This window comes from Rhea pennata, unplaced genomic scaffold, assembly GCF_028389875.1.
Source record: "Rhea pennata isolate bPtePen1 unplaced genomic scaffold, bPtePen1.pri scaffold_23_1, whole genome shotgun sequence".
Taxonomy (NCBI): Eukaryota; Metazoa; Chordata; class Aves; order Rheiformes; family Rheidae; genus Rhea; species Rhea pennata.
In genome coordinates this window covers 2,271,140-2,297,019 of record NW_026907675.1, presented here as the reverse complement: position 1 = coordinate 2,297,019, position 25,880 = coordinate 2,271,140, and the positions used below count along the sequence as shown (strand labels likewise).

Genomic DNA, 25,880 nt, shown 5'->3' with positions numbered 1-25,880 from the left:
TCTGTGAGGGGTGAAGATGTGCCCAGGGTCAGGTTGTGAATGCAGCTGTGGAGCTCAGAGTGCTGCTGCAAAGCCCGTGCAGCCAGACAGGTGGCATTTCAGCAGACCCAGGCTGGGGCTGTCTGCTTGCTTGGGCCTCATTTCAAAGCCTCTGCACACTTTTTCCCTTCACAGGGACTTCTTGTCCAAGTAACTAAAGGAAAGGAAGTGAGGTTACTTTGGTCTCAGGAGGCCTCAATCTCAGGAGGCCTTAAGGACTCTCAAATGTTTCTACATTATATCTGTAGCGTTGTATTATTAAAGAAAAACCCCATCCCTGCCCTGAGTAGGTGGAGGTTCCTGAGATTGTGGGGGTGGAAAGTAGCAACCTGCTCTGCCTGAAGAAAGCAGAATCCTCCCCTCTGAAAACAGCAGCATTGCCCAATGAGCCAGCCCTGTGCTTGATCTTGTGCTGATCATTTGCACATGCCCTGTGAGCCTAGAGTGCCTTGGCCGCCTTGTGATGTTAGCACAAGAGCTTCCCTGTGTGCCTGTGTTTTGGAGGGACGGGAAGGCAGTGAGCAGAGCTGCCTTCTGGGGAGTGTGAGTGGCCAGTGTCCTGCAGACCCATCTTCTTGCTGGCTCTTGGTTGCATGTAGCAGACGAGGCAGCTGTGTGGGGCAGAGACAGTGTGTTTGTAGACTAGCTGGCACAGCAGAGGTCTGGTATGAGGTTGATGGCTGTTGCAGTGCTGAGTTGCTCTGTCAGTGTCAGACAGCCTTTCCAGTGCAGCTGCTCCCTGGGCTGATCCCTTTACGTAGGCCCTGGAAATGGAAGTGGCATCCTGCTGTCATTTTGTAGATGCTTGTGGTGGTTGCATTTCCCCACTTGCAGCAAAGAGTTACGCGGCAGGCACAAACATGGAGCTGGGCTCAGTGAGGCTCTTGGCTGGGCTCAGTTTGTAGGAAGGAAAAATCTCAGAGGCTGCCACTTGAGGTTTCTCTTTGGCATCATTCCTGGTGGGAGAGCAGAAGAGAAAAAGGGCACAAATCTCCCTGGGAAAGCTAACATCACCCCCCAGCGAGTGCTGCATTCATCCTGTGCAGCCTTAGACCCTTGTGATGCAGATGTCTGCCTGTGGATGACTCTCTCTGTGCTCCATTTACCATCATTGCAGAGAAGCAGCAGCTGCCAAAGTGTCGTTCCCCTACTCCACAAGCCCACAGCTGAAGACACAAGGTGCACTAGGCCTTGTCCGCCTTGAGATCCACAGGGCTCTCTAGAGGCTCCAAAACTTGCTGGGAGACAGACCCCATGGAGAGTTTACGCCACTGCCTGTCAGACTGAGGTGAGGCTGCCCATCCTGCAAGCACAAGTGGTGTGCCAAGGAGCTGAGAGTTTTACGCTTCTCAGGTCCCCTTTGGAAATGGAACGTCAATTAAATTCATTCACCAAAGCTAGGGAGCTAAGTTGTTTGATTCTGCTGGCACTTCCACCAGTAAGCTGGCCACTTTCAGAGGTAAATTGGGTCGAGCCAACAGTGGTACATGCATCAAGCTGGAAACGGAGGCTGTCAACTGCCCCCCTCTCTTTTCTGCATACCACTTACTCTTTTGAACTCTGATGGCCCTGAAGACCAAGAATCCAGTACCCTACTGAGACGCTAAAGGTACATACTGCCACTCCCCTATTCCCTTCTATGGTAAATGGGAACAATATTCCAGCAAGTAGTTCAGCCACAGCGTCTTGGGCCTGGTCTCCTAGTGCCGTCCGTTTCCACCACCCTAAAGGCAAAGAGATGAGCTCCTCTGAGCCAGGCTGTGGGGCACTGCATGACGATGTGGGGAGAGTGCCTTGTCCCCAAAGCTGTGCAACATCACAAATGGATGTACCCCCTCCCAACGTAGTCATGCCCAAATCCTTGTGTGGGAAGGTTAGGGCTCTGCAAAGTACCTGCCCATGAAACTTGTGGTGTGGAATGTGCAGGAATGTCGCTGGCAGTGGGAAATATGGACTCATTCTGCAGGGTCTCTCCAGCCGCATCCTATCAGCCCATGGCCTTTTGTTCACGCACCTCAAGAGCACCTTGGACTTCACTGTGCGCGAGGTGGGTGATGCAATGCAGGCTGGGAGAAGAACCGGACAGATCAGTGTTCGCTCACATGGGACACACTTCATCGTCCCCAGCACAAAGCACGTGTGAGTCATAGAAGGGAGACAGAAGCGCTGAGGAGCCACGCAGATGGCATGGAAAGATGGTGCTGGGCAGGAGACAGGAAAGCAAACAGTTGGAATTGTCCACCCGCGACCTGAAGCCAGGCACGCCATCACGAAGCCCTCATCCCCCAGCAGCTCACTCTGCTTTCCCCAGGCCACCCCTCCTACAGCCCAGCTGCCAACGCTTCTGTCTGCACCTGATCTGGCACCAGCCTCTCTCCTGCCCAGTGCTCTCAGCAACCTGCCTGCTCTCCATCATAACAGCACAAGGGCTCATGCTGGAAGCTTCCCCCCAGCCTTGTGCTGAGGTGACACCGGGAGCATGGGGGTGGGGAAGTGCCTGTGAGAAAGATGAGCAGGGGTCAGGCAGCGTGATCTGCTCTTGCAGATCTGCAGGGTGGCCCTGGGAGGAGACATCAGAGATGCCATGCATTTCCTCACCTCATTGCAGGGGCCCTGGGGAGAGAGTGCCAGAGCCTGCATTGCTCAGCCCTGCCAACTCCCACAGCCAAAGCCATACTCACCAGGGCTGCAGCCCAGTTCGCAGGAGCCATTGGACGTGCTGAGGTGACGCACCTCCCAGAGGTGATCTTGCTGCTGCTTAAAAGAAGCTTCCAAGTGGGGTTGTGAAGTTGTCATGTCCTGGTGCTGCTAGCTCTGCTTCCAAGCAGAGGAGAGCGAGGCAACTGAAGGCAATCTTCTTGTGTCCTGAGCTCTTGCAGCTCTCCAGCAGCTCCCATGCCACATGGCTTAAGGGAGTTGAAATGAACAAGAGCAAGAGCACTGCTGAAGAGAGCCAGTGCCAGCTTCTTACCTGGAAGGTAGCTCCCGCTCCAACACCGTGGCTTGCACTGCACAGCAACAGCACAAAGGGGAAGAATTAAAACACACAAGGAGATAAAATCCCATGGGCAGGTGGGGTGAGAGTGAAAGGAGCAAAACGTGGAGGCAATCTAAACCCAAACCCCAATCCAAACCATTCCTACCCGAAGCAGCTCAGTGCACATAATTCTCCCACCACACTTACCTGCCTCTGTCCAGCTTCCAATGGCTGTGCAGAGCTCCTACAAGCAAGGCACCAGCAGGAACACCAGACAAAGCAGGGAAGGACAGGAGTCAGGGTGTCGTTCCTTTGCCTGCTGAGGGAGAGCAGAGGGTGACAGGAGGCAAGTGAGTCACGCTGAGGAACCTCTTAGAAGTCAGCTCCGGTATGGAGGAGGGAGATGTTGGGGACATCGCACAGCTGTGGGACTTTGCTTCCAGACAGGACCTGCTCTGTCAGTGCTCAGCTGCTCTCTTGTCACAGCCTTTTACTGCTCTCTGCCATCGATCCTCACATGTCCGTCTGGGGCTCCTGGACAGCACAGTAGTGGTCTGTGTCTATTGAAAACACAAATCCTGCAGTAGGAGAGCCCATGTTGCAGGGCCCAGATGCTGTATCTGGAGTGGTGTTGGCGTTCATCTCTTAGACTAGTGTAAAGGGCACAGACAACAAGAAAACTGTCTCACTGGGACTCCTCAGGGTCTCCCTGAATCCCCAGCATGGGGATGTTCTGACACGTTCCCTCTGCTCAGCATTTGTCATGGCACCCAGCTGCATTGCGCTGGTCTTTCTATAAACCTGGTGCTGCAGTGTCCTGCCAAAGGTACTTTTAGACAGCCAGCTCTTCGACTAACAGCTGTGGGGACAGACAGACGTGGTCATGTGTGCAGGCTCTGCACCTGCCAGTGCCTAGCCCAGCTCGTGCTCCAAGGTTTCCCCAGGAGCCCTTCATGCCCTTCTTCAGCTCATTGAGAAGGACCTTAACGAGTCTTTGCCCCTAGCATTGCAGTTCCCCCTCCACCAAGGATGACACTACTCACCAACTGACTATCAGAGCTCGTCGTGCTGAAGACAGCCCTCAGAGTGCAGCACTCCAGCCCCTTTTCCACTTGCTTTGGTGTTCTTTTGTAGTCCTCATCTCCCCAGGCTTCTTGGACTGCTCTCATCTCTGCTTGCTGACTGTCTGCTGGGCAGTCCCACTCTCCCTCCTACTGCTGAGGCCATGTGTGCCTCTTGCTGGGCTGGACACAGGCCTCAGAGCTGCATGCCTTCCTCTTGGTGGGCAGCCGGGGCCTCCCGGGTGAGCGCTGCCTGTCCCTGCCATCAGCAAAGGGGACGTGGCTGCAGCCCTGCACAGCGCAAGCAGCCGTGTCCTCCATGTGCCCCTGCTGGAGCTCTCTCTCCTCCCTGGAGGCAGCAGGGCAGCAGCTGGGGTGGCTCCAGCTAGTTTGGTTTGGCATGGCAGAGACTAGCGAGCTGCCCGCCCTGGCTTTGCTGTGGCTGCAGCTGGGTGTGTGGAGTGGCTGCTCTTTCTGCCCCGTGTCACCTTCCTCTGCTGGGGCTGAGTGCTCCAAGTCTGAGGAGAGCACAATGCATTCAGGGCTTCTCTCTGCTGAGGGCTTCCAGCATCCCACAAGGACACAGCTGTCTGACGAGGAGTCACTGTCCTGGGGGTTGGCAGGAGCCGGCAACTGTCTCTGGGCTTCTCCTCCTCCTTGAGCTGCCCTGTTGTCAGAGTTTGTCTGTAGATCTTGGTGAGATTGTGTGGCTGTGGCAATGTCACGGGGGCCTGCATACGAGGTGACAGGAAGCATTGTATAGCCAGGGCTGCCAGCTGGGGATGGACTCTGGGCTGGCCCTGGAGTCGTGGCTGTACCTGCAGCAGCTGCCAGGCTTAATGATGCTGAGGGGCCTCCTTCGTGCTGGCTCTGAGAGTGGCAATCATATATGGCCTGCTGGTCGTAGGTCTCCATGCTGCATGAGCACTGGGCAAAGCTGATGAGCTCGTGGACGAAATGCCTGGTGCGACTCAGCAGCAGCAGCTCTAAGTCGTCAGCAAAGGCCTGACTGTCCAGGTCATACCTCCTGAGGTTTGTCAGGACGATGAGCTCCATGATGGTGATCAGTGACTGGTGGACTCCAAAGAGGACTCTCAGTTTGCGCTGGAGCCAGGGCAGCAACCTCTGAATGCTGTCCGGATTGCGGGAGAAGAACTCTGCGGAGATGTCTTGGGGGTGGCCGCCATGGGGAACCCTTTGCACACGCATCCCTGTGCGGTACAGTGCACGGCGGAAGTTCAGCATCTCCTCCTCTGTCGCTGGCACATGTCTCTGAGGTCTGCTCTCAGCACTGGCCTGCCTGTGCAGAGACAGCCTCTGGCTTGGCTCCCGCAGCCCTCCGGCTCTCTGCCTCTGCCTGCTGTGGCTTGGAGGCCCCTCCAGGCTGCTGCCGTCCTGGGCAGAGGATGGCATCTGAGGAGCAGGGGACTGCTGCTGCGGGAGAGCTGCAGGGCAACGGTGCCTCCTGGTGGCAGGGCGACGAGGAGCTCTCTGTCGCGGCCGCCTGGCACCAGAGCTATCTTTGGGAGGCCTCACGACATACTCCTGGTAGTCATCTTCTGCCAGCACTGTGTGCAGAATAGACTGGAAAACCTGCTTGCAGAGGGGGCATTCGGCCTTTGTTTTCGACCAGCGGAGCACACAACCAAAGCAGAACTTGTGGAAGCAGGGTTTCACGTAGGCAACGTCGTCTAAGGTGTCCAGACAGATGGGACATGTAGCATCTGGAGCTGCTGGTGTTGGTGTGGTGTGCTGCAGAGGGCTGGGGAGAGCTGAGGATGAGGAACTACCAACCATGGCAGGTACCTCAACTGCTGCTGCTGTGCTCTGCTGAAGAAAGAGAGGCCAAGATCATTCCCTTTGTCAGGAAGACTGTGAGGGTGAAGTGGGGGCTGGACTAGGGTGCAGGCGGGGGTGCAGAAGAACCATTGGCACACACCGGAACTCAGAGGAGGCACCTTTGGGGCTGAGACAAAAGAATGTGGGCGCTGGTGGGCTAATAACCTGGAAGGCCTGGGTGCCCTCAAAAAGGGAGGTGTTGTGGGTCAAGCTCCTGCCAACTAAGGAAGAGAGCAAGGAAAGGCACTGAAAAATGTTCAGGCTCAGGAACTGCCTAGGATGTGCAGAAGCTCTCTGCCTCCTTCCTCAGAAAGAGGAGAGGCCTGTTTGCACCAATACCACTTTCATCAGCCGAACACGGGAGGCTGTGGGCACGTGCATTCAGTCATGCCTCAGAGCAACTCTTCCTTGATGAACTGGGAGCAGCCAGGTACCTGGGGAACCAACATACTGTGCCTGGGGACGACGGGCGGCCTTGCCATTCTTGGGTACCCAGCCTCAGCGCAGCCCTTTCTGCTTCTCCTCTTCAAAAGCATTGCTGTGCTGCTTGGGACTCAGCACTTCCCCAAAGCTCACTCTCCATCACCCCTTCCTTGCCTAGCCTAGCCTGCAGGACATTGCCAGGTGCAGCGCAGAGCTGCCGGTGGGCACTGAGGAAGAGGCAGCAAGGTGCCTGAGTGTTTCCAGAGACCCCTGCAGCCTCTTGGTGCCCACAGAGCACTGGCCATAGATGCACAGCCTCACTGTCAGCTCAGTGAGCCCAGTGGGAGTATGGGAAAGACAGAAGGCACCTTTGGAATTGAGCACCCTGGGCTGCTGCTAGCCCCAAAACATCCCAGCCCCCGTGAGAGTGGCATGCGTGAGCGGAGCTCCTGCTGTGTCTTGCACACAGGCTCATCAGCAGCCTGGGGGTGAGCTAAGCTGGGCAGGACTCTGCCCCTGGGGAGCTGCACTGAGAGCAGAGCAGCCCCAGAAGCTCAGAGGTGCCATCACAAGGGTGCCCTGAGCTGCACAGAGAGGACGCCCTGACCACAGGACCAGTGTCCCTTTGGGAAAGGACATGGTGCCAGGGCTTGGACACCTTTGGCAAGCCTTCCTGGATCTTTGCGCTTTTCCACAGATTTCAGGGTGCTTCCTGAGCTGTCTGGTTGAAGGTTCAGGCCCAGACACGTGAGTTCTCTGTCAGGGAGCAATGTTATTTCTTTGGGCAGAGAGAGGGCCCCTCAGCGCTGCCATCCAGCCAAAGGCAGCAGAATTCAGCAACACCCCCTGTCCCTGGCATCTCTGGACCCTGCTCTTTTCACGGCAGGGTGGAGAAGCGATGAGCTGGAGGAGAGGACGGGGGCCTCTCCTGACCCCGCAGCTTCCCCAAGCTGACAGTGTCTTCACAGTGGGCAGGGCGGGGGCTTTGGCAGCAGGCGGCAGTGTGATGGCCTCTCTCAGCACTATAAGAGCAAGCCCCGTCGCTCCGCGTGTCCCGTCAGTTGTGGGCTGCTCAGTGAGAGCGGATGGCACCCACCTCCATGGGCTTCTCTGCTGGGGGCAGTGCGCGTGGGGAACGCAGGTGCGTCTCGGCTCCTCCAAGGGTTCAGTTGCGCTCTCCGCGCGGTGCTGTCAGGCTGGAGGGCCCTGTGTGTATGTGCGTGTGGCTGTGAAGGGAACAGGCTGCAGTTAGGGGAAAATCCGACCAGTGGCTTGGTACCTCAAACCGTGTGAATAATGCCCCAACCAATCCGGAATTCAGAGAAGTCGTCAGAGGTAACATGAGGAGAGGCAGAAATACGGGATGAATCTGTGGAATTGCCCAGCATTTCTGAAGGAGGAAGGGAAGCATTCACCAGACAGAGCTGCCTGTGGAGGGGGCAGGGGTGGGGATGGGGGTGTCAGGTAATGTATAGCTGAGGCGCGAAAGTGGGGCGGGATACACAGAACTACCGAGAGCAATCTAAGGGCAAGCAGACATGCTTCCTGCAGAGCAGAGGGAGGTGGCGAGGACCTGCCCTTGATCTCAGTGAGTTCTGGGTGATTCTGCTTTTTAAAGGAAGATTTACCTGTTGGCTCTCTCTTAATGCACTGTCTGTATACCTCTGAAGACCAGGAAGCTTTCTAGCTTGCTGCGTGGCGTCCTCTCTGCCTGGGAGAACTCAGGCTTGTTCCGAGATTTGAACATCAACAACCTCAGGGTCACGGAACCACGGAACGGCAGAGGGTGGGGGTCAGCTAGAGCAGGTTGCTTGGGGTCGCGTTCAGTCAGGTGTTCAATATCTCCAACAACAGAGACCCCACAGCCTCTCTGGGTGACCTGGGCAGTGTTTGACCACCCCCTCTGAGTGAAAAACCTGTCCCTTGTGTTTCAAGAGAATTTCCTAGATGCCAGTTTGTGCCCATTGCCTCTTGTCCTGTCACTGGGCCCCAGGGAGAAGAGTCGGCCTCCATCCGCTGTTCTTCCAATGTGTTGAAACACATTGATCAGATTCCCCCCGAGACTTCTTTTCTCCACGCTGACCACTCCCAGCCTCTCTGCATGTGATGCTGCAGTCCTGTAATCATCTTCATGACCCTTTGCTGGACTTGCTGCAGTATGGCCATGTCTCTCCTGTACTGGGGAGGGCAGAACTGCACACAGTAGTCCAGGTGTGGCCTCACTGGGTCTGAGGAGAGGAGAAGAATCATGTGGAGGTGACTGCCCTCCTAATGCAGCCCAGGATGCTGGTGGGCAGGTGCTGGTGCCTGTAGTCGCCATGCAGTCCTGGAGGTTCAAGATGCTGAGGGCAATGGGGAAGGACAGTATCAAATGTAGAGATGTGGCCTTTGAGAGAGCAGACTTCACCTCCTTGAGGCAGTTGGTGGGGGGCATGTCATGGGAGGCAGCTCTGAAGGGGGAAGGAGAGCAGGGAAGCTGGCAAGCCTTTAAAAGCAGCTGCCTCCAAGTGCCAGAAGAGTGCAGCCCTGTGCTCAGGAGAACGGGCACAGCAGGAGACCACTGCTGTAAACAGCGAATTCCTGATGCAGTTAGAAGGCAAAAAGACAGCATGTGGGGGATAGGAGCAGGGAGAAGGGAGAAGGCTACAGAGGAAGAGTTTAGAAGTGTTGCCCAGGCACATGGGCATGGCCTTAGGAAAGAGAAAGCTCCCTAGCAGGAGAGATAGAGAGCAGAGGCAGGTAAAGGTGAGGTCCTCGGTGCCTTCTTTGCCTTGGTCTTCAACAACAACATCCCCCCCACCCCCAGCTCCTATGCTTAGTGGAGGGGGGTTGTGGGGGAGATGAACTACAGGCAGCGTGCAAGGTTCGAGGGAGGGATTCCTTGCCAGAGCTCTGCCCATAGAAGTGCGTGGGCCCCTCACAGACTGCATCTGTGGGAGCTGAACGTTTTAGCCTAGGTCCTTGCAAGGCTGCACTCTCTCACCTTTGAAAGGGTCTCTGTGTGCCCGTGATGCCCAGGCTGCTGTGCAGGGAGCGCTGGGCCCAGGTAGGGTGGACAGACAGCACAGAGACAGCAGCACCGCTGGCCTGGCTGGCAGCACCACTGGTGCTGGTGCCAGGGCTGGTGCCGGAGCCAGTATAGGCCCCTGCAGTGAGCAGGTGGTGGGAAGGTAGTGTGGAGGTGCAGGGCAGGAGGGGACATGGGGCCCACGGGGCCTTTTTGGGAGCTGGTGCGGCAGGAGACAGCCTGAAGAGGCTGGAAGAGGAAAGCTTGGCCAAGCCCAGCACTGGCTTTGCCTGCAAACCTGCTGCTGCCCCGAGCTGTGCCATAGACGGGAACGGCTGTCGCTGGCTCTGCTGCAGCCCTCCAGCAGCCTCTGGCAGTGCCTCGGGGCTTACAGATGTGCCTGTGGATGCTGCACATGTGGCTGCTCAGCTGGATGAGGTTTGGGAGCCTCTGAAGGACCCCAGGGGTAAGGAGTCAGGTTTTATTTGCTGCCAGGGACAAGATTTTTTTAAACATGTTTTTCCGTGCTATAATCTGGATGGTAGCTCAAAAGACGTCTGCCATGACAGAGAAGCAAAACCAATCTCCTCTCTGATTGCAGATGTGCCTGTAGGTGAAGCTTTCCCAGCCTTTCGTCTGGACGAGGTTTTGGCCTCTCTGCAGAACGCTACAGGCAAGTAGTTAATACTTTTTTCGATGAATGAAGCAGCTTGTGATGTTATGGGATCACTTTTGTGACTCCAAAGCCATCTATCTGAATACGTAAGTGAAGGAAATCTCTTCTCCAGTTGCAGATGTGGCTGGAGGGAGGCTTCTGCAGATTCTCAGCTAGCTGAGGTTTTGGAGAGAGGTCTGAATCGCACAGGTGAGGTGTGGCTATTCAATACTGGCACAAATCGTCTTTTCTCTTGTAATAGTTGTCTGCCCTCCAGATGAATCCAGGCTACCCAGCAAACATCTTTGGTATGAAGCACAGATTCATACCAATTGTACAACGGGCTCTTGTACAAGGCAAGTGTAAAGGGTCTGTTTTGTGTGCTGGGGCAAAATGCTGCCTCTCCAGCTGTGGCTTCTTTGGTGTCCCATTAGAGACCTCCTTGTCAGGGACATTGCACCAAGGGCCAGGCTGTTGGTGCAGCTGATCTTTGAGGGATGTAAAATCCTGCATCAATGCAGGATTTGGGGAGGTGCCGGTTCCAGTTGAAAGGGCGCCTGCCCCACTCTGCAACTTTGAGAATCTAGACCCACATGTACATCCTGTGGAGTGACATGATCCACTCGCCTTCCCTGCAGTTTGTATCATATTGGAAAAAAAACACTGGTACCTTCTCATTTGTATTTGGTTGTAGATGTGCCTGTAGACACTTGTGACCCTGCCTCTCAGGTGGCTCCTGAATTCAAAGCCTGGGAGGGATCCTGTGGGTTAATGGTCTCCATGGATTTCCATGCACAAAGAATCCTTTCTGTTTTCGTGTTGTATTCTTTGAAATGTAACTTACTACTTTCTCTGAAGATCCTCAGAGAGAAGCTTCCTAGATAAAGCATCTGAATATTCTGTGGGATTTTCAGAAGCTGTGAGGAAAATAGTGCAGGGGGAATTTCTGTTAAGCTCCCTGGCATGATGGGACTTGCTTCTCAGAAGGATTTTGTCCCCAGCTGAAATGCCTGCCCCTTTTTTCCTGTCCTCTGTGATGTGAATCCTTGGGGGGCAGGTTTAGCTCAGTTGTTTAGAGTGTGGTGCTGCTAATGCCGAGGTCGCGGGTTCAATCCCTGTATGGGCTGTGCTGAGGGTTGGAATAGATGACCTCCAGAGGTTCCTTCCAACTTTACCATTCTATGATTCAGTGTCCTCTTAGATTGCCCCTACCAAAATGCCAAAAATTGGCATGTGAGCAGGAAGAGCACATGCAAGTTTCTCATCATCCAGCCTGTCTGGTTTTGCTGTCTGCACCAGTTTCTTGGAAGATGTTGTGCCCTTACCTTTTTCTCCGCACATGAAACATTGTTTGGGCTAGTGGGCTAGCTGGACCACCAAGGACAGAAGTTTTGGTCTTCAAGCCCTTTGGGAAGTATTGCCTCCTGAAGATACTGTGTTCCTGATGAGGTCCCAGTTAGGTCTGCTCACAGTTCCTTGCTTTCTAAAGACTTCCCTTGCTTTCACCTTTCCTTTCTTTCTTTCTAAAGGGACAGATAATGAGACTGTGGAAGAGGAGATGTTTTGGAAAGGAGGCAGTCACAGACTGCTTGTCTCCGATAGAGGAGCCAAGCCTATGGAAGGAAGAGGGATGCCAGGTAATTGCTGTCCCTTGTCAGCTGGTGTAATACCTCTAACTGCTTGTGTGCCTCTGGGCTCCTTCCTTAGGAGATAGGAAGATCGGCCAGCAGTGGCTTTTTGGAGCAGCCTTTCATCTCTGGTATGTGGCGATTATTGCTGTTTGTGATTTACTGGGGCAGATGTTGTTGCAGTCTGTGTAACTGCAAGGGGACCCTCATGTGCAGTGAGACAGGAGAAGGAGACCCTGTGCAAGACTCCTGTTGTGTTTGGTGCTTTTAATTCTGAAGCCCAGGTGTGTCGCTTTGGTCTCATCAAATCGAACCTCGGAAAGCACCGTGTGAATTCTAGTTCTCTCCTGAGTCTAGTAGAGCAGCCTGCTCTTGACGGAAAGGTAGTGTGCACATTTTGGAAGATTCTGTGAGTGCAGCAATGGTGCTGCTTGTAGGAGGAATATAGTGGTGAAAGCCCACGATACGTGTCTCTCTTGATCCTCACATACATTTTCAGGGGAGCCTCTGAGACCTAAAGGGCATTTTTCTGTTGGCCAAGGCTAGAGGACCAGCTTGTAGGTGTAACGATTATTTCTGGGCTTCCCGCACTTAGCTGCATGCCTTTGGTGCTGTGAGGGGATGCAAAAGTCCCCAGAGAGCAGTGCTGGAACCTGGATGCATTCAAGTGTTCCCTGGAAGAGCTGTGAGAGGAGGAAGGTGAGGTGATGCCTGTGTGTTAGGGAAGCCAGAGCACACAGTGACTGCTGGGCTGGGAAGTGCAGCTGGTACTGTTCCAGCTGCAACTGTGCCTCTCTGCAGCCAGGGCCCCCAATGTCCCTGAGCAAGAGAGCAGGAGCACAAGAGAGCCTGCCGCTGTGAGCTGGGCTTAGGGTGCTGAGCTGGGAGTGCCTTCCTTGGCAGGGAGCTGGGAGTTCCCGCTGTTCCTCGTGGAACCTAGAAAACGTTGCAGCTGCAGGGTTTTCTCTCAGGCAGAGATGTTAACTCCTCAGCTTGCCTGGGAAATCTGGAGGCACCATTAGGTGAGGAGTAATGCAGAGTCTGCCACTCTAGTGTGCAGAATGGTAGTATTTCTCCTCCAGGTGGGGTAAGAAGAAGAAAGCGGAGGCTTCAGCTCATAAAGATCTACACAAACGCATTGTAATAGCTTCTGAAGTCATCTCCGGTGTGCTAGTGGCGAGGGTAGTCTTGGTGGTAGTAGTCCCTTTGCTGCTGAAGAAGAGAGAAGGGTAAACTGCGTTATTTTCCCCATGTATTGGTGGATGGCTGCTCTTAGCAATTCAGAGCTCTAGTGCTGTGGAATGCAAAGTGAGCTGTCAGCAGTCCTGTTGAGATTTCTGCTCTCAAGTTTTTTAATTGGCCTCGTGATTCATACCAACAAATACGCTGTGCTGAAGCTTGCTTTTATTCTATCAGGGAACCAGTTAGGCCTGTCACCAACACTGCCTGTAAAAGGGAAGAGGGCAGAGCAAATTCAGGCCGAGGAAAGCAGGAGGCTGACATTGCCATGGAAAATGAGGACTTGAAGAGTAGTCTTAGTCCACTGCTAGTGAATTAGGACACCCTGTGTTGTAATGGTGATATTTCAGATTTTTCGCTTCACCCTAGAGGCTGGAGCAGATCCGATCCTAGTGATGACTCTTTCTCAGGTACATGCATGTCATTGGATTCTGCAGAAAAAGAGCCTCTGTTGACAGTAGCTGAACCCAGTCACTCCAAGCCTGTGTATCTTTGTATAACTGCATACTGTGTTTTTTCAGGGGGCCACAGCTGATGCTGCAATGCCCTTAGCAGCCTGGAGACACCCTGAAGGCACCTAGACCACTGATTGGGTGGTTCCAGTTATCAGCCTGTGAGGATGTTTTCCAGAGGTCTGTATCACGATGTTGTTTTCCACAGGCACCTCTCCTTGTTAGGGATGTCCCTTCAAAGGGCTCAGGTTTCTGCTAGGGTGTTTCTTATAAAGCACGACATTGTTTAAACCAGGAGAGACGCTTGTTCCCAAGCCAGTGGCAGCTGCTGAAGACTTGAAGTGAAGTGCTGGAGGCCATGAAAGGATGGATCTCTTTGGACCCAGCCTCCCTGAGGTGTCCTCTGTAGGGCTGCCATTAAGGTTTCCTTTTTGGAAGGGCAAATGCTTAAAAATGCAGAATCCCTGGCTGTGATTTATTCCCCAAAGATTTCTTGGAGCTGGTGCTTGGAATGAGAGGTGTAAAAGGGAAAGAAAAAGCAGGCTGTGTTGTGGAAGAGAAAGAGCACAGAGAGATCTGCCTGGGACCCCTAATGAATGTTCCTCTGCATCAGCTCCTTCCTGCTGAAAGGGCCCAAGGCACAGCAGAATCGCAGTGACTCCCCTGGGATGTAGCAGGCAGGGTGAAACCTGACTCTAAAACCTTGGCTTCACAGGAGCCTCAGATCAGAGACTGGTACTCAGTTTTGCTCTACAAATGTACTGGGTCTTTCTACATCTCCTGAACTTTTTGTTCTCTGTGCCAGCTCACGGCACAAATGTCTGCATCCCCCCGCCCCCTCCCAGTTTCCTTACCCAAATGTTCTCATCCATCAGGCTGCCAGGGCCAGCCCAACTGCAGGATCAGGACCTTGCAGCTCCTGTCTCTGCACAGGGGAAGAAGTTCTGCTGCTGCAACCCCTCAGCAGCTCTTGCTGCTGCTGAACCCTGCTGTCCCAGCAGGAGCTCAGCTACATCTGTGACACAGGACATCCTGCTCCGTCTCCAGTCTCAGCTTCTCTCCGGCCAAAAAGTCAGGCCAAGGATTGAGCATAGACTGGCGGAAGAGCACTGCCCACTCAGCTGAGGTTGTGCTCCGGGCAGATAAAGGTCTAACGCTGCCACAGGGGTCTCTGGCAGAGCTGTCTGCACAGCAGGCAGAGCTCTGAAGCGCTCCCACATTCCCACACAGTCACAGGAGCAGGGACTCAACTGGCCTCTTTGGCTGCCCCACAGCACTGCACCCTCCCTTCTCCCCATTCAGGAGGGAGATGTACAGACATGACCACTCAAAATGGATACATGCTGGTCCTTGTCTGTCCTTTGTATCAGGGAGGGGGGTGGCACAGCTCAGCTCAGCTCAGCTTCAACAAGACACACATGCATCCTCCGTGCTGCTCTTCAGCTTCTCTGGCCATCCCATGTGGTCCAGAAAGGATGTCCCATAGCAGCATGTATGTCCCAGGCACCAGCAGATCTGCCGACCCAGGGATGTACCCTCCAGAGATGTTTGGCTTTTGTTGTGACTGAGCTCAAGTGAGAGGAGTGGGGAGAAGCAGGTGATTGCTTGGGCAGCTTTGAGAATGACCTTGAAAATGCTTGCCTGTGGGGACAGTGACTGCAGACCACCCACTGCCCCCAAAGACTCCTTCCGGGCTGGTCTTGAGTCAGGAACAGGAGCATCTTTGATGAGGATGTTGATTGAGCCCGTGTGCATGGTGCAGAACAGATTAGCAGTGCGTCACTGTAAACCCCCTGGCCACCTCATTGCCATGCTGTTGTTGGCAGTTGGTATTTTTCAACTTTGAATAAAACAAATCCAGCCATTGTAGGTACTTCTGGACTTGTGAGGATTTTTTTCTTTTTTTGAACATTGGGACTGAGCAGCAGGGAGAAGTCTGAACTACATGTCCTGTGCTCTTGTAGGCAGTGCTGAATTGAACAACCCTGCACACTCTCATCTGTTGTGAGGAGGGGAATTTTCCCTTTTCCCTCTGGGTTTCCCGGGTCAGTTCCTGGTAGCAGAAAAGAGCATTTCCCGTGAGCAGGGGAGGCACAAGAAGGTTCCCAGCACATCAAGAGGCCAGTGAAGACACAGCCAGGAGATGCTTTGGGAAACTCTTGGGTTTCATTTGTGGCTGCTCAGGATGCTCTTTCTTCTCTTTCTTGGAAGATGACACAGGGCAGAAGAGAGAGCCTTCTATAACCCTGACTGATTATATTTTAGCCCTAGTAAAGTGTATGCCTTGTGCTGGGTGCTGGTCCTAACACTGTTGATCTCCCAGCCTCCCGGAGGTGTCCTCATCGGGGCTGCCATTAAATTTTCCTTTTCAGAAAGGGAAAATGGTTATCCTTCCAAGTCCTTTGGACTGCTCAACTGGATCAGGACACAGCTGGGGCAGGGAGGGGCAGGAGACATTGTGAAGGATCCCTGTACAGCTGTGCGCAAGTACAGAAATTCAGCCCCGAATTCACCCCAGGGTGTTGTAATCAGAATAGAAAAGGTGATGTGCTCAGCAATCTGCTGCCTGCTCTAGGAGAAGGCCATACCTTTTAACAGTGAGTATGCGCCAAGAACAAGGCTTAACTACGTAACACCTGCTGATAGACTTTGGAAAGGACATGCCAGTAAAGAAGCAGAGTAAGGCGCACCTTAAGTGCTTTTTGTAACCCAGCCTCCAGGAGGCAGGCAATATTGCTGAGTAAAAAAGAATTTCAATAACCTTTCCTCACATTTCCCCCAAGCCTGTTTTTTTCCTACATCGCTTTCAGCCTTCCTACTCAGCTGTTAGATCTTCCCAAGCAGAGTTCCTTGTCAAACCAGAGAGCCCCCTATTCACAAGTGCAGGGAGCCTTTTCACCCACAAGTGCATTGCTCGAGCCTGGCGAGCTGGGAGGTTTGTGCAGGTCCTGCTCCTGCACTGAAGTGAATGTGTCACCACAAGGCAGGAGAGACGTCCGGAGGTCGGGAAAACGGTCTTCCACTCACAGATCCCACTAGTGGGAGAGCCAAGAGAAGTCTGAGGGGCCTGGGTGGGAAAGAGAGAAAATGAACATGATGGGAATAGGAACACGTGAGCCAGAGGTCCTGCTCGGACATGAGGCCGCAAAACTGCTGGGCAGGGGATGAAAACTGTTGAAGGGCAGAGGTACTGTGTGAGCAGGAAGTGGGTTATGGTGTCAAAATTACCTGTTCTCGTTTGTGCATTCACAGGCACCAGTAATGAGCAGCTGGAGTCAGATTTTTAAGTTTTTTTAGTTTTTATTGCTAGCAATAAACTGCCTCTTGGCTGGCAGCACAAGAAGGGGCTGCAAGCAGCTTTTTGTTACAACTTTTAAGCAATAGTTAATTGTTACATGTTCAATACTTTAATTTACACAACCAGCCAGATCGATCCACAATTTTTACTTCTACCCATCCTCTTGCTGTGTTACAGTACAAGAGAGTTCCGTGACAGCCTCCTATGGTCCATCTTCTTCATGAGCTGATTTTGCACCTCTTCTGCTGGTACCTTGGAACAACTTTTGTACTGCTGGCTGGATTAACCTGGCTTCGTTGCAGATCTTCAACTTTGTACAAGAACAGGCCTAAGGCGAGGTCAGATAAGATGTTCTGCTTGCAGGGTACATGAGCTTCCATGTTCTTTTTTCTGCTAAACTAGAGGACAGTGGAAATTCCCTTAACATTCCCTCCTTTCATTTCATGCATACCACCTTTCAATATTACGCTGGTCTACACCGATATCTCCTTACACATGGAGAGGCATATTTGACCCATGCATGAGACAAGAGAAAAGCACCGTTCCTACTGCCAGGATTAATGTTAAAATTATTAAAATACATCTGGTCCACACTCCCAGACCTGGTAGCCATGACCACAACCATGACCAGTTCTGTTGCTAGGAAATTAAGCAGTTACTGCTCTTTGGCTACTCGATGGAAGGTACGCACATGTCATTGAATGATGTTTGCATAATATTTGTTTTTAGACAGTGCATGCCAACACACACACTCCCTACTGTGTGGCCACTAGGTAATCTAAAGCCCAGCGATTCTAGAGGGCTAATGGAGAGAAAGACTTTGCTTCTACTTTTAGGTTTCTTGAGACACTTAAGAGCAGCATTTTGAATGATTTCAAGGGTGGCAGAGATGACACCCACACTTGGGAACAGTGCACGCATTAACTGATTTAATTTTTTAGGTCTTTTCACTGTGTTAAAATAGTACAGTTCCCTGCTAGGATGGTCTTACTTCTGTGCCCAGGAGGCAGGAGGTAACATCAGTCTCAATGGTACTTTCACATTTTGATAGTCTCCATTTGCCTGAGTATATAATTTGGAATGGATTTTCACCTATGCACCAGTTGCTATACTTCTAAATGCACACTGTCCAGCTGCTATTACCAGGAGTGACCGCAAGGTGGGCAAGCGTGGGTCAGAATCCAGCAGAGAGAGATGCTCAAAGTCTCTGTTCCTGTGAGGAACGGCTGTGAGAGCTGGGCCTGTTTAGCCTGGGGAAGAGAAGCCTGAGGGGGGAATCTTATCAATGTCTTCAGTATCTGAAGGGAGGGTGTCAAGGGGACAGGGACAAACTCTTTTCAGTTGTCCCATGTGATAAGGGCAGAATCTTTTCTCCTTCTCTGGAGATATTCAAAGCCTGTCTGAATGCAACCCTCTCTAACATGCTCTACGTGACCCTGCTGGAGAAGGGGGGTTGGACTAGATGATCTCCAGAGGTCCCTTCCAACCCTTCCTATTCTGTGGTTCTATGATTTTTATGATTTCTGTGTCCCCCAGGTCAACTTTGAGCAAGACACAAGTTTGTGCCGAGCTCTCTTCAGTCACAACTGGCCAGCATCTGCCTGCCAGCAGAGAGAAAGAACACTACAGCCTGCTCAAGGTGACATTCAGGGATGACGACAGTTTAAATACCTGGCTGTAGTAGCAATACCTACTGTTGAACAGAAGCATATCTTTCTCCAGTTTTAGGAGAGCACTCACCATGTGGGAGACCTTGTTCTGCCCTTATCAAACACTCTGGGGGTTAGAAGTAGTTTGACCATACAGGAAAAGCCAATTTATTTTCATATTCAGGAATGAATGGAGAGAGCTTGGATTTGCTAAAGCAGCTGCAGCCAGGGAACACGGATGGCCACAACGCAGACGCAAGAAAAAATAATCTATCTCTGCTTAGATACCTCTGTCTCCAGCAGCAGTGCACACCTTATGCTCTGGCTTTAAAATATAGGTTTAACCACGGGCCTGGGAAAAAGGAGTAAGGACACCGGGGTCAATAGAAATAAACAGAAACAACGGGCCCTGACCTGTAAGCTCTTTGAAATAGCTCTCCATGCAAGGGTGTGTTCACATCCTTCTCCTTGCTCTAGCAAAGACAGAGCCCATTTATGGCCATCTTTTTCCTTTCCTCCTTAGCAAAAGGAGGACAAGAAGAAGATACCAAAACAGCACTAGAGCTCTACATGTACATACCTCAGGGCTCAGGCCATGCTTTTTTTCACAGCCATCTTCTTTCCTCATTACTGCAGAGGACAGACTGCTAACGTTTGTAACTTAAAGCTGAAAATAAATCAAATTTTCACAGGTTGATCGAGAAAACTGAATACTGCACTGCCCCTGCACACTACAACAGCAGCTCCTGCCTATCTGCTTTTCCTTACAGTCTCCCCACACACGCCCAGGGCGTTTCAGCTTTCCAGGAGGGGAGAACATCCCGGGGCAGAAGCAGCACAGGCAGCAGCTGCTCTGTTCCTCTCCCTCCTGCCCTGCTGCCTGCGCGGTCACTAGTGCTGCAGCTCTCACAGCTCAGGGCTTCTCGGAACCCGCCAGGCCGCAGTGCAGGCTGAAACCCCCCACTGTGTCCCCGGGATGCTCACGGGCAGCAGCTGCCCCCAGCGCAGTGCAGAGGTTTCTCTCCCGTCCCTCCCTGCGCTCCCCCCCCCCGCAGACTCGCCCAGGCCCCGGGGCAGAGCAGGGCCCTGTGGCAGCAGCGCCCGGCAGCAGCGCTTCCCCACGCACCAGCACCAGCAGCCAGGGACACACAGGCCCCGCCCCCACAGCCGGAAGTGACGCCCCCTGCACCACAGACCCTCCCACCACTCACTCCTCCAATAGCTTCCATTGGACGTGACCTCATGGGGCGGGACCCCAGGGAGGGGCGGGAGGGAGGCAGCAGTGCGCGTGCGCTGTTCAGGGGCCAGGGAGGGAGAGGCGGGCAGGGGAGCCAAGGGGAGGGACCAAGAGGGGCGTGGTAAAGAGGGAGGGGCGTGGCCAGTCAGGGCAGAGCATGCGCAGTGGCCCAGAGGCAGGCGGTCAGGGGCGGGGCGGGGGCGGGGCTGCCCGGGCCCTGCGGGCGGGGAGAGCGCGAGAGGCGGCTGCTGCCGCAGGGCAGCGTCTCCCGGCCCGGGGCCGCCCAGAGCCTTTAGCCGCAGCGCCGGGAGCTGCCGCGCTGGGGCCGAGGGCCGCGGGCTGGGCAGAGCGAGCGGCCGTGTGCATGGGGCAGCCGGAGCCGCCGCGGCCGGGCTGTGTGGCCGCAGCGGTGGGGAAGGCCTGGCCCGGCCTGGGCCGCCTCCGGCCCCCGGGAGTCCCCGGCTCTTGCACCCTTTCTCCTAACAGCCCCGTGGCTCGGTGCCAGCTGTGGTGCCAGTTTCTCAGCACCATCCCAGCTGTGAGGAGAGGCCGTGGCTGCAGCGGTGCTTTTGGTGTCTCTAGGCTGGAGGCAGGAGGCAGCCAGCGCCCCGGTGCCCCTGCTGACAGCCCCGCTTTCCCTGGGGCAGGTCCCCAGCCCCTCTCTTAGCCCAGCTGGGCTGTGGGCTGCAGCTGGTAAGTGTGAATCAGCTGGGCAAGCTGGAGAGGAGAGCCTTCTAGCACCAGCAACTTGGAGGAGAGGGTAACTGTAATATAAGTGAGTAAGGAAGAGATGGCCTCGGATGGCAAGGAAAGGTGCTGGATATGCTGGGAGGATTAGCAGGCAGAGCAAGGGGTGTCCTTGGAGTGGCTGTGTGCTCTGGAGTGCCTGAAGAAGGGCAGCCTGTGCAAGGGGCATGGAGTGCAGGGGTGGAGAGAGGCAACTTGGTGGTGCTGCCCAGCTCTCAGCTGCCAGGCAGGCTCCAAAGCTGAAAGCAGAGGCTTGGAGGCAAGGCCATGGGGATGGGTGTGCCCATGGGGACTGCCAAGGCGTTGTGCTGGGGGTGCCCCCAGCGATCCCCGGGGCTTGGTGAGGGCTGTTGCCACAGTGAGCAGCAGGGCTTGGTGATGGTGGTGGCATGGTGCCTCCAAGGCCATGGTGATGGGGCTGTCTCCATGGGGACTGTGTCCCTGCTGTGAACAGAGCCCCCGGGGTCCTCCCTCTGAGGAGAGCTGCTCCCTGAGGAGGCAGCAGCTGCCCTTGGGGCCAGAGCAGCAGGACCCCAGCAGAGGATCATGCAGAGGGATGAGGAGCAGCAGCAAACGTCTGCTGCCAGGCTGCACACGCACTGCCAGGCACGCCGGAGCGCAAGCGCGAGGTGAGCCATGGGGCTGGAGGCAGAGGCAGGCAGCAGGCATGGGAGCTGCCCGGAGAGCAGGCAGCTGGTTTGACAAAGGAGCTGGGGTGAAAGAGGCAGACAGGAGCTGCTGCGGCCAGTGGGGAATTTCTTGCCGGTCCTCGGGACCTTCCCTGGGACAAAGCACAGCAACCTGCGTGTTCCAAGGGCCCCACAGAGCCTGTGAGCTCTGCGCTGAGGGGCTGAGAGCAGGTCTGGGCCCAGCTCAGCCAGGCCGCGTGCAGCCAGAGCTTCCCTTGCACACAGCCCTCAGGTTTCCTGCTCTTCACCAGCCACTCAGACCAAGGCAACCACCTCCACCCTGTGAGTCCTTCTGCCCACAGGTGGCCAACAGCAGCTGCACGCAGCAGTGCAGCGCAGCCGGAGCCCAGCTTGCTCCCACCAAAGGCACAGGCTGCCTCAGCTGCCCAACGCAAAGGGCTCACGTGCTTCTGGAAAGGTGCAGAGCTGACCATGACGGTGGCCTTGAAAGCCTCTGCCTGACTCCCCGGAGCTGCCGAGGAGCAGGTGGGAAGTGCTGGCAAGGAGCAGGAGGTCTCTGCCTGCCAGCAGGCTGACTGCATGCTCTGCCTGGCAGCCTGCAAGGACATACCTGGGGGTGCCGAAGGCAGCTGCCATTTCCCATCTCTTGCCCCACACTGACAAAGCCTCTGCCCAGACAGCCTGGCTAGCAGGAGAAGCAGAGAACCCGCAAGACCCCTGCCTTGCTCTCTCCTGCTCCTGCCAGGGCTCAGCTCCAGCCGAGGCTGCCTCCTGCAAGGCTTGGCCCTCTCCCAAGTGCTTCTTACGGCCAGGTGGCCCTGACATCATGCACAACCGAAGGCACCAAATTCCACAAGCCTTCAGAAATGTTTGGCTTTGTACGTCATTTCCACTTGGCAGATTTTGGAAGGACATGACTTCTTTGGGGTGTCTGACATGGCTTGCAAGCATTTTCGTACACCACCTGCTTTGCCATCCCACTGCTGTTCATGCTGGCATCTCGTTATTTATTTTATTTCGCCCGCATACACACCCCACTTAGGCTTTCTCAATCTTAGCATGCTGCTGGAGCAAAGGACAGGAACTGGTCTATGGGGGGGCATAGGTTGGGGAGACAGAGGGTGTTGAAAAAGTGCAGAAAGCAGGTGTGTAAAAGTAGGGGACTCTGCTGAAAGAGTGAGATTTTTCTGCTGTCTTGCTATGGGCAAAAGCAGGAAATGGAGAGCAAGAAGAGTAAAGAACCTTCTGTCTTCCACAGCAGCTCTATGGAAAGAAGTGGGGACAGGATGCAATGGGGCAAAATTGGGGCCCCTCGCCAGCAGGCAGTGGGGCAGGGCCTCATTGTAAAGGAGTTTTGGGTGCCAAAACAGGAAGAGCATCCCTCCTCCTCAGCTACAGAGGTGAGGCAAGGACAAGCAGCAAGTGAGAGGGAGGACTGCTGGACCAATACCATCAGCCCAGGCAACAGTTCCATGTTCCCAACGCTCCTGCAGCTCCCTGGGAGCCTTCAGGGGCTCCTGTTTGAGGAGGCACACAGAAACTTTGATCTGAAAATCCTGCTGTGGATCCCGGGCAAAATCCTGCCTGAGAGGCTTGTGTGGCTCGGGAGACCATGTGGCAGCCAGGACTCCTGGGTGCTGGGGCTGGGGCTGCCCTGACCCAAGGCCCCTCTGGAGATGAAGGAATTTATCAGAAATGTTTGGAAAATAACTGGGGGAAGGGAGGGGATGGCTTTCCAAGACGTGGGAGGAAATCTCTCTGCTCCCTGGCTGGGCCATCTCCATGGCAATGGCATAGTGAGCCCCCAGATGACACGAGCTGAGGTCACAGCGGGATGTGCTGCATCACAGGGAGGTCTCCATGGTGTCCTGGGTGGGGGCCCTCACCGCCCTGCGAGGCCCAGGTGCTGCTGGGCACTGCTCACGCAGTCCTCACCACTGTCCTTCGTGGTGGCTCCATGGCAATGACGGGGGACAGGAGGCAACGGGGCTGCACTAGGAGCCCTTGTTGACATGTGGAGGAGCAGCATCATGTTGGAAAGGAGTATTGGGTGATGAGATGGGAAGAGCGTCCCTCGTCCTGGGCTTGAGAGGTGAGCTGAGGGCAAGGGACAAGCGAGATGGAGGACTGCTGCAGGGACACCATCAGCCAGGAATGCACTTCCTTGTTTCCAGTGCTTCTGTATCTCTCCAGTGAGGATTGACACCATTTGTACCCTTTTATAACTGTAACTTGGCAGAGCAGATTTGGGGCTCTGAGATTTCATCCTGAGATGGCCACAGCCTCTGTCCTCCTGCAAAATGGGCCCGAACCTCTGCACCCAAAAGACAGCCTGTTTGGGAGAGCACTTTGTGAACAGGTAGAGGCAGCACTGTCACCCTGTAAGACCTGCCTACCCCAAGGACTTTTCTCTGGGGGGTGCACTGCTGGGGTGAGCCCAACATGGCCATCTCCCCCAATGCCCTTGGTCACTCCATACCTCCACTGCCTGGCACGAACAGGCCCAGAGCTGGTCTCCCCCTTGCTGCCCTGTGCCCCCATGGGGCTCCTCAGCCCTCTGGAGTGACCCCTCTAGGACCACCTCCCAGCACTGCCAGGCACAGCAGGAGGGCTGCAAAGCCCTGGGGCTACCCTGGGGAAGGGGCCAGGGCAGAAGGGCCGAGAGGACACTGCCCTGCCCTGGCAGCAGCAGCACATCGCCCGCAGCCTCCGGCACCCCGGCCATTCCCAGGGCCCCAGCGCCGGCACCAGCACAGGCCCCAGGGCTGCCCTCCAAGCCCAGCATGGCCCCCAGGGCGCAGGGCAGCGAGGAGCCCCGCAGGGACCCTGCGGCAGAGCGGCCGCCCCTGGGGCCCTGCACTGCCGGGCACCCGGCACCGGGCTGCCCCAAGGCCCCGCCGCGCCCCATGCTGCTGCCCACAAGATGGCGCCGTCCCGCGGTGGGAGGGGAGGGGGCGGAGCTGGCTGCCAGGGCAGGAAGGCGCAGCATTGCCATGGCATCGCCTGAGTGCGGCCCTCCTATTGGCTGTCCTGAGGAGGAGGGCGGGGATGGATTGGAATGACGGCTGTGTCAGCCAATCGGAGTCCAGAGTGGGAAAAGGCCAAGAGAAGAGAGAGGTGCGAGAAGGGAGGGAGCGAAGCAGGCGAGAAGGGAGCGGGAGTGAGAGCGGGTGCGAGTGGGGCTGGTGGGGGCTGCGGGTGCGTTCAAATGCTGGCGGGTGCCCTCTCACTGCAGCAGGGGCAGCGGTGCTGGCGAGGGGGCTGCTTCCCTGCAGGGGCTCCCAAAGGGGCTGTTGGGGCTGTGAGCAGGGGACCCAGCGCCCTGTCACCGAGGGGAACTGACCTGCGAGCCAGGCGTGCCGGTCTGCACCGAGCAGCTGGGCCTGGGCAGCTTGGTGGGGTTTGGGTGCAGGAAGCTTTGAACCTTTTGTCGGTCTGAGATGCATTTTAAAGGGTTTCCCTGATTTGCTGCTGCCCCCGCAGCCCCCAGGTGCTGCTCAGAGCTGTGTTTGGGATCTGCTGGGCAAAGTGTGAGCAGGTTGCTGCTGTCCTTGCGAGGTGTCGTGCCCAAGTCGTTGTGCTTGCTCCATAGTTCTTGGTGTGCTCCAGGACCTGTGACCCTGGGAGCAGCCTGAAGGGTGTTTGCAGAAGAGCTCTGTTAAGTGTGAGGTTTTTTGCTTTTCAGGGGCCTTGGAAGTTGACGAAAGGCCATTTTCACACTCGCCGTTGTTATTTGCATAATCCTAGATGAGGATGAAGAATTGCTGAATTCTGGCTCTGCTGGTTTCAGCAATTGAAATGTCCTGGATGGAGTCCGTTGCCGTATCTCAAATTGTCAGTGCGTAAAATAGGAGAATGCTTGTCATGCTCGATGTGCAGAGGATTTGCTGTGCTTGTTCAGCAATGGGGAAGGAAGTAGACTTGTGAGCTGTGGGAAGGCTTCTCCCTCTGACTGGGACATGAGGCCCTGCTCTCTTGCTACATACACAGACTGTCTAGGCTAAAGCTAATGTAGTTTTGGGGGGTTGCAACTGCTACGTAATGGGTGCTTTGCTGCACTGTGAGCATTGTGAAGTCAGGAAGTGAATCAGGAGGTGGCTCAGCCATGGGAAAGGGCAGGGGGAGCTGCAGGCAGCAGCAGGGTGGGCAGTGAGGTCCCTAGTGTTTAAAAGGGCTGTATGAGAAAATGCCCTGTGTCCCATCAAGTGTTTGTAGGTAGCTGGTGGGGCTGGAGGAGGCCCATGGCTCAGCTGTTGATGGTGAGGTCAGTTCTGCACGAGTCCCTGATAGGCCGGCTGGAGGGAGAAGGCGTGGCTGTTGCTTGTGATGTCACTTCCCGCGGAGCAGTGGATAGGGCAGCAGCAGGTCCGCACTGGGATGTGCTTTTGAGATGGTTTCTGCCTGAGCAGCAGATCAGCCAGGATTTGTCTGCTGGCTGGGGAAGTTCTAGTGAGGTAATTCCTGCCTTGGGGGCTTTTTGGCCAGTGACTGAGACCTGGTTGTGCAGGTTACTGCGAGGTCCCATCTGGCTGAGTCCCTGATAGACCGTCAGCAGGCAGTTAGTCGTGGGCGTTGAGTGTGAGGTCTCTTTTGTCCGAGTCCCTGCTCGGGCAGCAGTGGCTTATGGCTGGGGAAGTTATTTTTGAGGCAAGTAGTGTCTCTGAAGCCCGTAGGCCATCAGCAGGCATGTGTTGGGGGTTTGCCCTTGTGAGCAGCTGACAGGTCAGGAGAAGCCTCATGGCCTGGATGGTGGTGGTAAGGTGACTCCTGGGTTTGTTGCGTGTGCCCAGAGGAGAGATTTACCCCTGCAGAGCTCTACAGCAGCAGAGAAGGGCAACAAATTAATCAAGCAGAAGTAGATGTCCCCCATCATCTAACACAAATTCTAGTCTACTCTGTCATCCTGCGTTAGTACTGCTACATTTAAAATGTGGATGAGTGTCGGAGGCGGGCTTGCGGAATCATAAGACGACCCAATA

At 54.9% G+C, this 25,880-nt stretch overlaps 1 protein-coding gene across 1 annotated transcript; it reads right to left on the bottom strand.

Moving 5' to 3' along the window:
• Nucleotides 1-1,223: 1,223 nt before the first annotated feature.
• LOC134154303 (E3 ubiquitin-protein ligase Topors-like) lies at nt 1,224-5,817 on the bottom strand (the record flags this gene model as incomplete). Its single annotated transcript, XM_062601055.1, has 4 exons — nt 1,224-1,277; nt 2,054-2,105; nt 3,534-3,594; nt 4,566-5,817. Coding segments are annotated over 4 exons (1,419 nt in total), but the record flags the coding sequence as incomplete, so codon positions are not given.
• Between the last annotated feature and the right edge of the window lie 20,063 nt (nt 5,818-25,880).